Source organism: Sceloporus occidentalis, unplaced genomic scaffold (genome assembly GCF_023333645.1).
Source record: "Sceloporus occidentalis isolate IW3139 unplaced genomic scaffold, rSceOcc1.0.p SCAF_2, whole genome shotgun sequence".
NCBI classification, from domain to species: Eukaryota; Metazoa; Chordata; class Lepidosauria; order Squamata; family Phrynosomatidae; genus Sceloporus; species Sceloporus occidentalis.
Window position 1 is genome coordinate 72,270,730 of NW_028316982.1, and position 18,592 is coordinate 72,289,321.

The 18,592-nt window shown below is 38.4% G+C and overlaps 1 protein-coding gene across 4 annotated transcripts in view; it reads left to right on the forward strand.

Moving 5' to 3' along the window:
• The window catches only part of ATRNL1 (attractin like 1), a 686,837-nt gene that overhangs the window by 392,300 nt on the left and 275,945 nt on the right, over positions 1–18,592 (forward strand). The window contains exon 27 of one of the 4 annotated variants that reach the window (XM_089509987.1): positions 6,724–6,804. The exons of the other annotated variants lie outside the window; for them this stretch is intronic. Coding sequence (XP_089366113.1) covers positions 6,724–6,768 — 45 coding nt within the window. The 3' untranslated portion in view covers positions 6,769–6,804. Of the gene's footprint in view, positions 1–6,723; positions 6,805–18,592 lie in introns of those variants that run through there. 4 annotated transcript variants of the gene reach the window in all.

Sequence of the window (18,592 nt, forward strand, 5' to 3'; positions counted from 1 at the left end):
CTGTGCATGTCAGAAAAGTTGTAACAATGCTGATTCCAAAGATTCATAATAATTGTATCTGATTATTTCTTAATTTATTCAAATGACCTTATACCTGAGGCTGCTAGTAGCTGGTCATTTAGAACAAGGGTTGGAATTATGCAGCCCTCCAGATGTCATTTAAGTGTACCTCATGTCATTCTACACCTTTGGCTATGCTTACTGAACTGCTGGAAATTTTAGTCCAACAACATATGGTGGGCTGAATAATCACTGAGTTACAGTTAGATTCCAGTACAGGTTGAGTCTCCCTTCTCAGGAAGTATGAAATCTTAAATATTCCCAAACCCAAAACTCTTTTCATGGGTGGCTGAGATAGTGACACTTCTACTTTCTGATTGTTCAGTGTACACACACTTTGTTTCATGCATAAAATTATTTTTAAAACATTTTATAAAATTACCTTCAGGCTATGTGTATAAAGTGTATATAAAATATGAATGAATTTTGTGTTTAGACTTGGGGCCACCTCCAAGATATCTCATTATTTACATATAGACAATTTTTAAAAAACCCACAAACAATAAGTAAATAAAAATAAATAAAAAATCCAATCTAGTTTGACACCACTTTATCTGCCATAGCTCAGAGTGTTATGGAATTCTGGGATTTGTAGTTTTGTGAGCAACCTATCCTTTCCTGTCAGAGCACTCTGATGCCACAACAAATTACACATCCCAAGCTTCCATAGCATTGAACCATGGCAGTTAAAGTGGTACCAAATGGGATTATTTCTGTGGTGTGGATGCAGCCTTAGCTGCCTAACTGGACTGCTGCTCCTAACTTTCAGCTGCAGCTGTTTCCTCCCTACATAGATATAGCCCAGTCAATGGAAAGTTGACACAGAGCCTGGCAAGAACTGAGCTGACAACTCCATCTTCACATGGCCAAGAAACCCATGTGGAAACCTGTGCATTACAGCTGTATGCCATCTCCATACATTAGTTCTGCATGTGTCAGTACAGGGAAGGAGCTTGAAATAACATGCTTTTTTGGAGATTAGGCTAAGCAGCATGGTGCTACTCCCTGCTGACATGTTTAGGTAAGGAGAAAGAACATGTTGACCCTTAGCTATTAGTGCAGTACCATTTAAGTAACAGAAATGAAATATACACAATAAATAGGTAAATAAATAGCAAGTCATTTAGTCTTTCAAAAGTGATGTGGACAATCCAGATGCACACTATCAGATTCAGATGTGATGGTGAAAAAATCAAGTTACAAGGAGTGATATATGTAGCAATTATAGCAACCTCTTAGTGGAGCATAATGGCTTTAATTCTGAGATAAATGAACTTAAAATACATAGAAACCACCACCCCTCAGCATGGTGTCTTATTAAAGTCTGTAACCAGCCTATTTCTACTGGAATAAGATAGGTTGCAGGGTGACACAGTCACCTTGCTGTAACTGGCAGACACTGGTTAGGAGCTGTCTTCAAGTTTCAAATAGAAAAGAATTTTATGTCATAATATAAGTGCCTAAATTGAAAGACATAAAATGCTATCTACCAGACCATTAATTTTGGTGGTACTACAAGTACAGCTGTAACTGCATCAAATGGAAAACTGTTAGTAAGGTTAGATACTGTATTATGAATGTAAGAAGTGCCAATCAGTAAGAAGAGAACATAAGAATGGCGGGGGGGGGGGGGGCATTTGCATTTTTCATAGGACAGCTACTGTTAAGAATCCTGCATATTGGTCTAGAATAGAGAAATGTTTGCATTGTCAGATTTTGTCTGGATTCTGTTCTGTTGCAATCAGGGGTGGGGGAGATCAAGACATGTACAATTTTTCCATTTTATCTCAGTTGATGTACAAGGTCTCCCTGATGGACTGTGCAATTTAAATCACAAAGGGGTTCACCAGTGGGGCAAGTCACACCAAAAAACAAGGGGGCAGTCAGAAAAGTTAGATAATGCTTATCAGTGAATTCTTTATTTTTCAAAAAAACCCTTGAATATAAGTTTTAAAAAGCTGCAACATAATGATTAGTTATTTGTTAAACTGAATTTATTCAGTGTAGAATGAGTGGGTAAAGAAATATTAATCCACTGTTTACCAGACATGGATTTCAGTGATGTGTTTTTACTTTATAGTTTTGATTGTTGGATGTTAGTAATTTTCTGTGGTGTGTGGAAGATTTTATATTTTTAGCTAACCTTTGCTCATAATAATCATCTGAGCAGCTCCAGATCCACCATGAATAGTATGGAATTCAGAGACATACCTGTGTTAGTCTGGAATATCAGCATATACTATCTTGTAGCATTTTTGAGACTAACGGTGCAAAAACAGTTGTAGCACAAGCATCTGAGGAAGTAGACGAATTCTGTGAAAGCTTATGCTACAAACACTTTTGTACTGTTAGGCCCTGTACACACCGGCCTGAAAGACCGGCATGGGGGCAGAGTCGGAGTGTGGCATCCTCACAATGCATGCCTGACTCTGCCACCAGGGCATCTTGATGCCATGTGCCAGTCCACATGCTGCGCAGCATCATGGTGTGCTTCTGGCACTGAGTTCATACAATGCAGCGCCAAAGGAGTGCCATATAGCCACACCACTGCAGCTATGGTGCCCTCAAAAGGCTGGATTGCGGCCGTGGTGTGAGGTTGCTGCATCCCCCATACAGCAAGGAAAGGGGGGCGTCCCACAGCCCCTTCGGGGCAGTCTGTTGAGCCCTTTAGTCTCAAAGGTGCTACAAAATCCCTTTTCATACATGAATAGTGTGGTAATACTATCATCACTATTTAATGGGAGTAATTTAAGTTAATAGAATAGCTATATAATTCAGACAAGAAAGTGTGCAGGACTCTTTTATTGGTCAGACACATGGTTTCCTGGAAATTGAAATTGAAGAGTGATAAATAAGGATTTGATCAGACTCCAGGGTAACTGAGAATCTCTGACTATCTAGTCTGGCCAAATAAAGACATTTTCCTATAATGATAGGAATGATAATATGAATATGAAGTCTGATTCCCATGCATTATGTAGCACTAATGGGAAAGTGGTCAAATGACCATATGAATGCATTCATCTGAAAAACTGGATATAGTGAATCTGTGCTTTCAAAGTTCTGTTCAAATATTAAGCTTCAGAAATATTGCATGTCTAAGTGTGAAATATAGTAATATATGTTCATGAAATCCCTTCAGAAAGTTGCAAAATGCTTCATTAAAAACATGCATTTGTTTCATGTTTCCCAAATATTTCCATACAATGCCTAGCACATTTTGTCTGTTTTCAAGCTACCTGTTTCTTGACCGAGTGAGAACTGTGCCTCTTTAGTAGGATAGTCCTTGCCTCTCATGCTAGCTTTCTGCCACCATTATGATGGACTGTGTTCGAAGATGCTGGAACATACAAACTGTGATACAATAGTCTAGCAATTACAAATGTATGCTGTGCCACTTTAAGAATTTAAAAAAAGGCAGGGGATGTGTATCAAGGGCAAAAACCCAGATCTGCATATTTGAATCACATGATAAAATAGGCACTGCCATCTCTTTTAAATTATTCTCATAGCTGCCAGAACTGGTAATAGGAGGTGGAGACTTAAATTAACATGTCTTCAAAAATTATCCATATCTGGAGCCTGCTGTCAAAAAGGTTCATTAACTAATTCTCTTATCCTTTACTAATTTCAAGTTACAGTTCCCAAACATTCTAAAAGAATATTCTGTTCCTTTTAATGATAGTGCTATGAAATAAAGCACTGACTTTTGTGAGTATTTAATGAGGGAAAATGTAATTTATGAGAGAGAGAGTTTTGGAGTGCTGTTATATGTACCAAGATTCAGTCCTCACAAACAATTATTATGCAAATATTATGGCTACCATAAATGGCCTTTGTCATGAATTATTTCAGAACAAAACAAGGTTATTGAATATGATAGGAGTTTACACTCACACTCATACACATGTGCACATACATAGAGTGGTTCCTCTGCTAACGTTACACACAGAATATATAAACAAACATATCTCCTTTTGAACAGCAGCATTTATAGCTGATGTATATTTTGATATTACATTATGAAGAGATTTTTTTACTTCTCCATATAGGCAATTTATGTTACTTTTTTCTTAGCAATGTGTGAGATTATAGGCAAAATATCTTTTAAAGCAATGAGAAAATTGTGATGGCATCCAGCATCTTTTATTCCAGCTGTCATAATAAGAATACCACAGTGTTTCAAGTTGCACACTATACAGTACCTGTCAGTGTTTGTTACAGTTCAGTGATGCATGGTGAATCTGAGGGACACACAGCCTTCCTACACAGCTAACAATATAAATTCAGTGATGATACTTTACAATTATTTCTTGTTCAAGGTCAGTATAAAGAAGTTAGCATGTAGTTGTTACAAGTTCATTGACTAATGGGCACATTCTCAAACTTCCATTAAGTTTTCCTTAATATGGCTTCACCAATTACATAAAGTTTGATTTATAGGTTAAAAGAGTACTGTATAGGGTGAAAATAAGGGGAGGGGGAGCTATTACTTTGGCATATATGATTTCAAGGTGAACTAATTTACTCTTCTGAACTTATTTTTGATTGTTTTGTTCTATTCTGGGTTGCATTTTTGGTTTCACTTGATGAATGCTGTGAATTACTATAACATGGTGCCTCTGGCATTTGCTGGACATATTTTAGCTTTTATAACAAACTTTTAAAATTTTGGTGTGCATTGTATAAACGCTGCACCAAAGGAGTGCCATGACACCACCTACCATACAGGCAGGTGGCATGATGCTGGCATGGGGATGGTGTCGGGGAATGCGTCATCCAAATGTCACGCCCCCATGCCACCCCTACACTGGCACTTCAAGTAGGTCTGTATGGTCCCTTAGTCCCCGGGGATCAGCCAGTAAAGTAGTGCTTTTAAAGCAATGCCAGCAGGAATTTCAATTTTTTTAAACTGATTTTTATTAATTTTAAAGTATTTGTATAAAACATACAAAGTTATAAACATACAGTATAAACATATGATCACAAATAACATATACAACATTATATAATAATGTTATAATGTTTTCTCTTTGTTATACCTTTAAAATCTAAACCATTGTGTATGGTTTGTATATGTGCCCTCAAGTTGCCTGTCAAGTTATGGTGACCCCATGCATTTCATAGGGTTTTCATAGGCAAGGAATACTCAGAGGTGGTTTTGCCAGTTCCTTCCTCTGAAATATAAACTACAGCATCTAGTATTTGTTGGTGGTATCCCATCCAAGTACTAACTAAGGCTGACCCTGCTTAGCTTCCAGGATCAGATGGGAATAAACTATTGCATATATGTTAAACTTAGAAGGAATGTTAATATGTAATAAGATCTGTCTCTGTCTGTGTCTGTCTATCTGTCTATCTCATTGTTGATACCAGTTAATCACCAAGGGTGAAGAGCAAACCTAAAATTAAGTATGGTGGGACACAGACCACCCAAAAAGGCGCCTCCTTTTCTGCCAGCGGGAAGCCGCAGTGGATAAACCACGTGGTTTCCTGCTGGCAAAAAAGAACCCACAAAAAGCGGGTTCTTTTCCTGGTGCACTTGTGATGCCCGAATGCGCCGTGACGTGTGGACTCTAAGCGTCCGTCGCATCAAATGTCGGCACCTGTGTGTACAGGGCACCACCATTTTGACGCCCTTGTCACGTGCTGGGGTGAGGCACGTATGGGTGGTGTGCCCTCGGCCAACCCATAGCACGTGACAAGGGCGCACTCTGGAGAGGGCCTATAACACTTTATACATTTATTTTAAAGATTAGTATAACAATAAAATTTAATGGACTCATAAACTTATTTTTTAAAAGATAGGGCAGTCTAAACCTTATTTAGACTGACCTACATTTACAATTTTAGAATTTTAGGCTTTTAAATTTACTCAGCAATTCAAAAGTACTTATTATTCACTTTTTCAGTTAATGAAATTGGCCATTTCGACTGTAACTTTGGTCATAATTGTAGCCATTCATTTATTTTGGTGTCTCTTGTTACACCATTCTAAAATCTACCTAGTTTTAAATCTATAAAATTATACTAGGAAGATATTATATAAAAATAAGCTATAAATTGTGAGGCTGAATTACTCTTACCAATGTCTCTAAGGGTACAAGTCTAACTATTTCAGTTTCATTGGTAGTCTACCATAAAAGCCTGCCATGCAGTGAAAATTAAAGGGACTCAGTTATACTTCCTATTTTTAGCATTAGCAGCAGCCTAGACCTTTAAGCACTTGCACATTATAGCTGGAATTATAATATTTCTCTTAAAGATAATCAGCAGTTACTAATCTTTTAAAGCACTTATTGTTTCATAAACATCAATTAATATGACCTTTTATTACAGCTGCCTTTCCAGCTCATAAGGTTATCAAAGCAGGGACAGATAGCAAGGACACCTGACTATCGTTTGAAACCTGGGATCAGTACATATAGTCTCTGGGGAAATTCTGAGATGAAACTGAACACTTAGCTGAAAATTTTGCTTGTCATGGCTTTTTTGGTTGGAGAGCAAAAATTACAAATGTTATGGTGTATAATGCTCTTGGATGAAAGTCTATTATTAACCTACATTTAAATAGCCCAAATATGTCACAGCCGATTTGTGATTATTACTGAAACAAAGCATTAATGTTGGCAGTCACTTTGAAAAATGATTTTTCTCTAATAGGTTCATTTACCGTCGCTTAGAGGTCCACGCTGCAAAAAGACATGACCTGCCAAAACTGTATGTTCAATCAGAAAGGATGGGAATTATACTAGAGACTTTCCAATCACTCATTTGTTGTGTAAAACCTTTTGTGGCAAAGATCATTAATATAAGACTGTTATCTACCCATTTGATTGTAGTTATGGCACAATCTTGAGTACTTCCTGATATTTGTATCTTAATAGATTTGGTCAAAGTAATGAAAGTATGTTTTCAGATCATAATAAATGTTGAAGGTAGCTTTTTTAACTGGGCTGATACCCTCAGACTTTATCAGCCACATTTGGATGTAGTCAAAAAGAGACCAAGTCATACGTACAAAAGAATAACGCAGATTTTTTTTAACTACAGTGATGATTAATAAATGCAGAAAATAAATCAAAATGTGGAAAAGCTCAAAACTACATTCTGTCCTAGTGATTTAACAACTGCAATGAACATTTTCCAGAGGCTGAAATTTCTTAGCTTTTGGACTTAAATGCAGTGTAAAGCTGAAGAGATATTGATTTTAAGTGTCTCTTTGCCAGTACCAGAAACAGCCAGAATACCTAAACAAAATGAATTGGGATTGCCCCCACCAATTCGGAATAGTTAGTGGATATGAGTAATTCACATACATTTATAGCTGGAAACTTAATAAGGCTGTCCCCCTCACTCTACTGCTTCTATGCTGCTGAAGCAAGATGAGTTATTTTACTGCTGTGATTCTCTGTCATGCCTCTTTTTCAACTGTTTATAAAATGTTGCCTCTCCTCCTCCCAGCTTCCCTTCCTATTGAACTGATACAATTCACACAAACAGTATCAAATCCAATGTTAACTAAAATATGCCAACAAATATGGAAAACAAGATGGTGGTCTGCAGACTGGAAATATATAACATGCATTCCCATCCACACAAAAGGAGATACAAAAGACTGCAGCATCTAAGATCATAGCATTAATTTCCCTCACAAGTAAAATTACCCTTAAAATTCTGTAACATAGAAGATTTTCATACCTGGCTCCATTGCTGCTAAAACATCTTCCAAACATCCCTAAAAGGTGGGGGAAGCGCCTGTGTCTGAACACCAGGCAGACTTAGCTATCTAAGGGCCAAAACAGATGGCCAGGTAAAGCTGCCTTCCAGGTGGTGTGGGGGCATGGCTTTTAGATGCAGCACCCCCCAAGACATCTTGAAGCCACCCAACTGTTTCGACATGGGCAGCTTCAAGACACTCCAGTGGTGTGGCTCCGGTTTATACACCACCTGTCACTGGAGCAGCTTACAGAAGGCTTTAAACTGCAGTGTGGTGAGAAAAGCTGCCTTTTTACCAGCCAAAAATGGAGCGGATCTTTGCTGCTTCTTTTTTTGGCTGACTTCAAGGCAGATTGGGGCCATGGCATATGCTTGCCACGGCCCCAATCTGGCTTCGGTGGAGGCAGCCTGAAGCCTCCCCTTCAGGGAAGTCTGTTTCACCCCTAAGACTGTTTCCCAATCAGTTTGCACTCTTTGTAGAGTCTTGTTTTGATAGCCAAGAACAGCATTGTATATTTGGGATATATTGGATAAAACGCCTTGTATTTGTATCAGCAGCTCACTAATCTTTTTTTATCAAGTGATGGTCTGAGAGGGGTGGAGAGATTCTCTATATGTTCTATTCCTTTTTCAAAAATATGTTCTTGAAGTATTGTATTTTGGGACTTTTCAAAATCACCCCATACAGAACGTATCTAGTCATCAGTTAAATGAATAGTTCTTTAAAGAAAATCTTTGACTTTATATATGGCACATTCTGTCCAGTTCTGTTCCAGCTTCCTCAAACAAGGAATGTAGCCCAAAAGACCAACTGGAAATGATACTGGAGCTATAACCCTCCTATATTTATTCTCTATTGTAATAAGTTCTATAAGGTATGGGTTTATGATATTTGTTACAGATGTTCTATTTAGAAGGGATGATAATTGTGAACCCATATTAAAATGCAAATAATTACATTCCATATTTGTCCATAAACCTGTCTCGTCATTTCTATGTCATCACCAATTGATGAGCTTGTTTTAATTGAAATGCAATATATTACAATGCAATCGTTGCATGCAAAATACAATTGTTCAGTATTTGACCATTTTTCAAATATTTTGAATATTCTTTCCATACTTTTATTATATGTGCAATAAAATAACCCTTTCATGTCAATGATATTTCCTGTTAAGAAATTTAAGGATTTTTTTTTCATTGTTTCTCTGTCAAAACTCGTATCGTTATCTACATCTGTTTTTTACATTACTTCAGAAAATTTAATTATGCTTCTTGATTGCTCTATGCTGTGCCTTTAAACAAAAACTTAAAGTGGACTGCCTTGACATTGATTCCAAGGGAAATTCAGGTAGCTGAGTGCTTTTCATTTTCCAAATAAAATAGGGTCTGAACAGACAGGCCAAAATAAAGCTGCTTTGGGCCACTTTGGAGGTATGCTGTTTAAATGATGCATGCGTCCTAAAAGGCCAGAAGCCACGCCAAAGCTGTGCTCCAGTCTTTAAGACTGGATCATGGCTTTGGTGCAGCTTCCTGCCTCTTAGGATGCATGCATCATTTAAAAAGCATACCTCCAAAGTGGCCTGAAGCAGCTTTATTTTGGCCTGTCTTTTGGGCCCATAGTTACACCCTAACGGACACCAGGGTACAATTGCAGACTTGGCCATGACATATCTGGGAATTCACATTGAATGCCAAAGTCAGTAATTTCTGTCATTGTTGCCACTAATTTGCTTTTGTGGGAAATATTTATTTATTTGCTATGTACTCCACCTAATAAGAACTAACAATCTTACCAAGAACAATTAAAGTAAAAAGTCACAAATACTTAAAATGGCAAGCCTAAAATAAACAATTACACATGTCTAAAATTACAAATCTCTAAAATTCTAAATTTTAATTTTAAACCAGCCCCTGATACTGTAGAAACATAAATATTGCCAAATAATATTTAACCCTTAAAAGGATAGTGGGAGGAGGACTATATGTATATATCAGATAATACTTGACATCAGCTTTCACAGTCCTATAAATAGGCCATTTCTTATCTTGTTCTTTAAATCTGAGCAGGTCATCCTCAAATTTCAGATCAATCTGTGGCATCGTTCACTCGGCATATGACTTAGTACCTACTTTCCCTCTCTATTTCTGGTTTCCCCTTGCTAAGATCTATTTGTAAGGTTCTCTTGTCTTGTAGGGGACATTTTGAGAGTACACAGGGGCTGCAGGGGGAAGGGAGATCTCTTCTGTCAGTGGTGTGGAGATTGTTGGCTTTCACCCTTAATTTAAACTCATGTAATTTACTTTATGTGTGAAAATGCAAAATGATTAAAAATATATACATAGATTAAAATGAATGATGAGGACAATAAGATGTATTTCTAAGCGATAACCATCTTGGGGATCACAGCTTACCTTGACAAGTCTTTAATCTTTCTTAATCTATTCTTGGAAAACCAATTATTAATTTTTCATAGAATTTTAAAGACTCTGGGTTCAAAATGGAGGAACAAAACTTCCACTTAAAACCTTTATGAAAGAGCATTTTTTTTTAAAAAAAAAAGTAATTTATGTAAAATTAAATAATAATAAAATAATAAAATGTATTATTAGTAGTATTAGTATTACTATTATTATATGTTTATTTATATCCCATCTTCCTTCCATGGTAAATATCTATGGAATGGCCTTCCATTTACTTTCTGGTATTTCATAATTCTAAAGCCACAGTAAGAAAAAACACAAAACAAGTGGTACTATGTAGTGCTGTTAGTAACAGAGTTTCAGAATATTAAAAGCAACTTGCATATATTCATTTTTTGCACCTTTTAATAAACTCTGTTACTAGGTAGTTTTCACTGTCAGATGAATTCATAAAGGCAGCTGTGACCAGAGGACTGTTTTACAGTTGTATTGTTCCGGATGCAACAAACAATGAAAGAAGTTTAATAAGGTGGAACTGATTGGGTTGGACATTTGTATACCTCTGTGGGTATTGTTTAATTGTCCATGAGATTGAGTTGTTAAATAAGCAGACTGATATAAACTGAATAGCATAAAAAGGAAAATATTAAGAGAATGAGAGGGAAACCAGGTTTCTGGTGTCTGGCTCTTAATTACAGTGTGCTTCAGAAAATAGTATTTGGAACTGTTAATTTCATTTCTCTTTTTCAGAATAGCCTAATAAGTCTTGTTTATCAACTCTAGTATTTCAGTGTTCTCCCTAGTAGTTTTAATTCATAGTCTGTTTCAAAAGCAAAAATTTATAAATCGTGCAGTATCCAATTAAAACTCTGGAACTGTTTTTAAATACTAGTGTATTTGACCAGTCATTAATTTCCATTATGTCCCTCCCCCGCAGCTAAGTTGTTTGGGAGGGGAGGTTGTACTAAAATGTATATCCCAATTTTTGCTGTGCCAGCATTAAACACCAAAGTAATTTGTACATGAGCATATACTACAAGAGAGCAACCAATTAAACAAAAGCAAAGCCTCCAAAGAGTTGGGCCAATATGATATAAGTCCTGAGCCATTACTCAGGATGCCTTATGGACTGTTTGCATTGAGAAAGCATCATTTCTGACAGAATAAAGAATAAATGGGAATAAAGCCAGTTCCCATTGATAACAGTGTGTTGTTTCTCTCTAATTGGTCCAGCTTCATGTTATTCACACTTGGGAAAGTGCAACACTTTCCTTCACTGTGTGCCATGACTGCTGCATGTGCCCTCCTGCCCTGAGCACCAGTCTACGGCTGTTGGTACACTGATTTATAATACATAATATGAGAACTTGGTTAAAACAAGGCTAGAATGCTTGATCATGGGTAGCAATAAACACAGTTAAGAAGTACAACATAAAAACAAAACAAACAAGCGTCATTTATATACCACTTCATACTGCCTAAGCAGTGTCTAATCAGTTTACAACTGTAAGCTAATTTGCCCCCAACAATCTGGGTACTCATTTTAGTGACCTCGGAAGGATGCAAGCCTGAGTCAAGCATGAGCCCTTTTGCTGGTCTTGAACTTGCAACCTTGTGGTTTTGAGTGAGTGGCTGCAGTACAGGCATTTAACCACTGCGCCACCAGGGCTCTTCTGCGCCACCAGGGCAGTCACAGATCAACAAGGATGAGTGATAGGCCCAACATAATGTTAAACAATTATCTATTTTTATCTCCCATCTTTCTCAAAATGCTAGCCCAGGGTGGTCACAACATAAAACAGAATGCATCTAAAGAGAAATCATTGGAGCTTTAGGCCCTGGACAGATGGGCCTATAGCGCGCCCTCGTCACGTGCTAGGGGTTGGCCGAGGGCACACCGCCCATATGTGCCTCACCCCTAGCACGTGATGAGGGTGTCAAAATGGTGGTGCCCTGTACACACAGGTGCCGCCACTTTGATGTGATGGACGCTTAGCGTCCGCACGTCGCACCCCCCTTGGCGTACTGCAGTGTCACAAGGGCTCCACAGAAAGAACCCACTTTTTGCAGGTTCTTTTTGCCGCACGAGGAAGCGGCAAAACAAGGCACTGGCAGACCGCCCTTTTTGGGCGGTCTGTACCCTGCCTTAGTTTTTAAAACATTAAACAAATTATATTAAAATCTAAGTCTGATTTTTTTTCCTGGTTCAGAAATGTTTGGATCAAACTAGAAGGTATGTTATCAAGCCAGGAAAAGAAGGGGAGGGCAAATTTATTAATAAGTGGCTTTCTCCTGATTTTCCAAACTATGGTTTATGGGATTAAGAAATCTAAATGTAGTTTTTGCCCTTTCTTTTATTTTGAGGAGGCCCTGTTAACAGAGAAGAGAGCTGGCATGAAGGGTGATGAGGTTTTCAGTTGTTAATATATTAAACGATGCCACACTGCCCCCCCCCCCCCCATATCCGTGATCCATTCCCTCTCAGGTGTACAGTATTGGATTTGTCATGCACTTTCATGAAGACTGCCTTTCAACATTAAGTTCTTTCATTCCTTGTTTAGCTTGGGTATGACAGATAACATAACAGATAATTGAAAGTTATTCAGAGGAAAACATTCAGAGCCAGTTCAGTATTTCTTTGTAAAATCTTCACTGCTAATTACTGACATGAAAACAGAGCAATCCCTTATTGCCTCTCTGACCCAAAACAGGAATTAGATATCCTGTGATATAATTCCACTGTTCTGTGTGCCTTGGAGACTGTACCTTGCATACTGTACAGTACCTTGTATACTATTATGTTTCTTTGCTATCTTTTGTCTCTGAGACAATATTCTTTTACTCACATACCTGAACCCAATTATCCGCTCCACATTCTGATGGGATCAAGCCTGCAATCTGTGCTTTTTGTTGTTAAAGTCATAAAGATGAATATATAATTTTGTGCACTGTGTTATTATTGTAAAAGTTCCTGAAATAGAAAAAAAAAGGTTTCCTTTTCTTCTTTCAATACAGTCTATATGTTGAACTGACTGGCTCTATAATTCTATACACAAGGTATGGTTAAAGAAAGGTCATTTGCATTGAATTCCATTGAGCCACTGAGACACATCTGAGGATGAGTGTAACTGACTATAACATTTGTCAGTTGAACAACCTAGGCTAGGTCTGGAATATATTTCAACTAGTGTATAGATTTAGCACAACTCTGGGGGTTTCAGCTAGTATTATATAATTAGGGCCTTTCATCAACAGATACTTCCCATATCATTTTATAACTGCCTGCTAGTACTGTAATAGATGTGTGCCAGAAAATCTCTCCATCTGCCATAGGCAGCAAATCTTGAAAGCTGCCTGTAATCTTTAGCAATTCTCAGGTACAATTTGCACAGTTTATTTTTATACAGTCAAGTCTTTCTACATTCCTTGAACAGAACACTGGAACTATCATCATTTTTCCCCGAATTGCTTTTTGTTGTATTTCTGCAACTTGTTCTTCCAAAAAGAAAAACGAAAAAAGAAATGCCTGTAGAATTGATGTATATACACTTGAGAACATTTAAAATGTTGATGTTGTTGGCATTCATGTACACCTCCAAGAATCCCCAAACAGCATGGCCATTGCCCTGCTGGCTTGGGATTCTGGGAGCTGTAGTCCAAAAATCAACTTGTCCTTTCTCCAGTAGACAACCTACTTTGGAGTCCCAGCATGCAATATAGGGCCAAATATTTTCCACAGCAACAGGGATGCTACACAGTAAATGGGCTATTTGTGGCCCTTAAATTTCTGCACTTAAGTGCTAAAACACATGCGTTTCCACATGCAAACAAAGCATGCTAGAAGTATGCACCTTGTATTAGCACATAAATGTGGTTGAGAGAAACCAGAACTGTTTTTTGTAACTTCCATTTGCTAGCACACTGTCCAAATTTAGTGCAGTATCCAATCGCAGGATCTGGGAAGCTGAAATTAGCATCCAAACCTGCTGAAGTTGCCTTCCTCTGCCTTAACATGATTATTGTACATACTCTCATATTGTGCTTTGAACACTTGAAAGTACTATAAATTATGTGCAATTATTAACAACAACTTCATAATCATATCTTCATCTTTTTCTTCTTCCTCCTGTTCCTCATAAAAAAGAACATAGATAGAAAGGGCACTCTCATTTGGAAAGGTATTGGCTCTACTGTTTGTAATGATTGTACTCCTTCTTTGTAATGACTAAACACCACCAATCTCTGTTTATCCCTGTAAAAAAAAAAAAAAAACATCTCCAGTTCAGTATCCTCTAAACTGGCATCGCCACAGATGCTGGCGAAACGTCAGGAAGAAACTCTTGTAGAACATGGCCACATAGCCCAAAAAACCCACAAAAAACTTTAGTTATTATTATTATTATTATTATTATTATTATTATTATTAACCTTTATTTATAAAGTACTGTAAATTTACACAGAGGTGTACATACAATCTTTTTAATTGGACGGTTCCCTGCCCTCAGACTTACAATCTAAAAAGACACGACACAGAAGGAGAAGGGAGTGGTGGTGGGGAAGGGGCCTGTCTAGTAAGATAATACATATAAAATACATAGCAATACAGGAAATGATTCAATAAAACAGGCAACAAAAGCACATCAAATAGCAAGTGACAATTATGCAATGCCTGGGAATGCTTCTCTGAACAGGATGGTCTTCAGCTCTGTTTTGAAGCTGGTTAAGGAAGTGATGGCTCTTGCTCGTGGGGGAAGAAGGTTCCAGGAGTGAGGGGCAGCAAGTGAAAAGGGGCGAATCCTAGATGGGGCAGAGGAAATCCTGGGCTGGGACAGCAGACCTTGACTACCAGAACAGAGAGCCCTAGTGGGAAGGTGAGGGGAAATAAGGTCTGATAAGTAGGGAGGGGCCAGCCCATGGAGGGCTTTAAACGTTGACAGCAGGAGCTTATACTGAATGCGGAAAGGGAGTGGGAGCCAGTGAAGGGATGCCAACACAGGAGAGATGTGGTCAGAGCGGTGGACGGATGTGATAAAGCGTGCAGCTGAATGCTGGACAGAAATTAAAGGACGGAAGTGAGAGAGAGCAAGCCCAGCCAGGAGGACGTTACAGTAATCAAGTCGTGAGACTGCTAGGGCATGAACCAGGATCTTGGCAGTAGAGGCGGAGAGATATGGTCGGATTTTGGCAATATTGTATAAAAAGAATCTACAAGCCTTGGCTGTAGTCTGGATCTGAGGGATACATGACAGAGAAGAATCAAAGATAAAACCAAGACTGCGGGCTTGCTGGACTGGTTGAATAGAAATGTTGTCCACAGAGACAGAAAAGGAGTGTTGAAGGGTGGGCTTAGGAGGAAAGACATGTTGAGCTTCAAACGCCGATGGCGCATCCTCTGCGAGACAGCTGTGAGACATGATGAAACTTGCTGTTCAAGCCTTGGAGAAAGGTCGGGGGTGGAAAGATACAACTGGGTATCATTGGCATACAGATGGTAGGAAAAACCAAAAGAGCTAATGAGTTTACCTGAGGACAGTGTGTAGAGAGAAAACAGAAGGGGACCCTGAACAGAGCCCTGGGGAACTCCAACAGATAAGGGAACAGGAGATGAAGTCTGACCTCCTGCAACCACTGCAAAAGATCTGCCAGACAAGTAAGATCTAAACCAGTCGAGAACAGAGTCTGAGAACCCAAGGTCAGAAAGTATATCCACTAGAAGACAGTGATCAACGGTGTCAAAGGCTGCAGACAGATCAAGAAGGATGAGAACAGAATAAAGGCCATTAGCCTTGGCCTGTAAAAGGTCATTGGAGATCTTAGTGAGAGCTGTCTCTGTGGAATGCCTTGGGCAGAAACCAGACTGAAAGGGATCGAGGATGGAGTTGGCTTCAAGAAACTCAAGACAGCGAGAATAAACAACCCAAAACCTTAGAAAGAAAGGGGAGAAGAGAAATCGGACGATAGCTAGACAGAGAGGAGGGGTCAAGAGAGTTATTTAGTTATTACTTTCCCACTGATTATTCTATTCTGTTTAGAATATGGGAATAATAAGGAATGAAAGTGTTGTTGTTCTGTGTGTCCCTTTCTCACTTCTCAGCAAAGGAAGGAAATATCCAGGGAGAGGATCAGATTCAACCTTCAGGTGTTTCTTGCAGATGCCTAAATGAGTACATATTTAAAAAGTGTGAACTACTAAGCAAAAATTGTTACTGCTTTTGGAGGCTACAGATACCAAAGCCTGTTTCATTAAACATAGTACACTTTCTCCCTCACCTCACTTAGTCTTTAAGTAAACGCTTTCTTGAACAGTAACGGTGTGATATAATTTAAATTGTGATTAGCTTCATCTCATTTGAGCTGCAGTAGGAGCTCATGGTCATATTGTTTCAGGGGGAGGTAGGCAATAACTGACACAAAAATGCTGTATAAAATATTTATATCATTTTTAGTCCTTCACTGAGTTGTGAATTGAGGCTGGCATAAAAAATAATTATCTTGCGATGAGGTAAAGTGTAAGAATAAGAGGCATGCCCCCAGGGCCTCTGTCAAATAAATTTTAGCAGCTACAAGTTTCTACATAACTGTGTTGATTAGATTTTTGATGTTAAACTGTTTTGTGGCAAATATGTAAGGCGTACATTTAAAGTAATAATAGAAACTTGACATCTGACATTTCACAATTTATGTTGTATGTTGCAAAAAGGATGCAGCAATTATGGGGAATTCAAAGAATATTTAGCTATCAGATATCAAAAACAACCAGATAACAGACAAAATATACAAGCTGGATGTATTTAATTGTGTAGCTACACTAAACTAAGTACTATATACTATGAAGTACAATGTCCTTAGTATTAATACTCATATTAAACCTTTGCAAGTGAATGATGGAAGCACTTTAATGTCACAGAGCAGCAAGGAAGGTGAAGGCTCATTGGTTACTTTTGGCTAAGCTGTTGTGTTGCTCCAGAGTAACAGTAGAAACAGAAAAATAACCAAAGAAAGGAGGAGCAGAGGAGGAAGAGGCAAGAATAATAGGATGTGAATGGATGGAAAGACACATATAGGGAAGAAAGAAGGGAAGAGGAGATGTTGGAAAGGAAGGAAAAGCAGACAGGAGAGACACACATGACCAGGTGCTGCAGAGATGGGAAGGCTAAGTTAAATTACTCATTTAGGGGAAAGAACTCTTCACTCCCCTGCTCTGATTATAGATTTTTGCAGCAGCTTCATTGGCACGATTTGAAGTATTTGCTGTGACATATCAAGCCCTGTACTGGTACAGTCTATCTGAAAGACTGCCCAGATTTTAAGATCTTTGGGGTAGGGCTTTCTCTCCTACATAGGAAGTACATGATTGTGGCACAATGATCTTTTAATAGTATCTGCTGTACTTTTATCTTTATTGTGTTTTACATGTGCTTCTAACCATTTTAAATTAATGTATTTACAGGATTCTTATTTGTTTTTCAAAACCCTATTTACTATATATTGTTTTAGCTATATTATATTGTATGTTATATTGTAAACTTCGCTCTCATATTGGGAGACAGGAGATATATTAATTCAATAGGATGATAATGATGATGATGATGATGCTGATGACCCCATTGAAAATATTTCTTCCCAAAACTAAGGTGGGTTCCACACCGTCAAAAAGTATGGGCTCGGCACGTACTAGGGTTAGGAAGGGGCGTCCTTTCTGGACGCCCCTAACCCTAGTATGTTCTGAGCACGTAAAAAATGGCGGCACCCATTCTACATGGGCGCCGCCATTTTGACGTAGCGGACGCTTAGCATCCGCATGTCTCGGCACCATTATGACGCTGCAAGTGCACCAATGGTGCTTTGCGGCATCATAATGGCGCCGCAAAAAGAAGCCACTTTTTGCGGCTTCTTTTTGCTGCGCGGAGGAGCCGCGCGGTTTGTCCGCTGCTGCTCCTTCGTGCAGAAAACACCAACGCCAGCAGACCGCCCTTTTGGGCAGTCTGTAAAGTGCCTAAGATTCATACTGGCATGGATGTTGTTATTAGTAATAATGAGAGCCCAACACAATGCAAATAGCCATTTTGGAAGGCAGTTTTGTTAGGATTGAAATGCAGCCTACAATTTTTGTTTGTTTGTTTGTTTTTAAACTCTTCACCATCTATCACAAAATTTGATCCTCATTGGTCCCTCCCCTATGACTATTCAGAATGAAAATAAGGACAAGTTTCCTAACTACTTAAATGCAGTTTAATCCATAAGCATACACATTTGGAAACTGCATGCTCCCATCTTTTAGCATTTAGTGTCACATACTCAGTACAGACACTTAATTCAAACATATCTTTCATTATATAGGGCAGTGTTTTTAACCTTTTTGGGGGCATCATAGACCCCTTTGAGAATC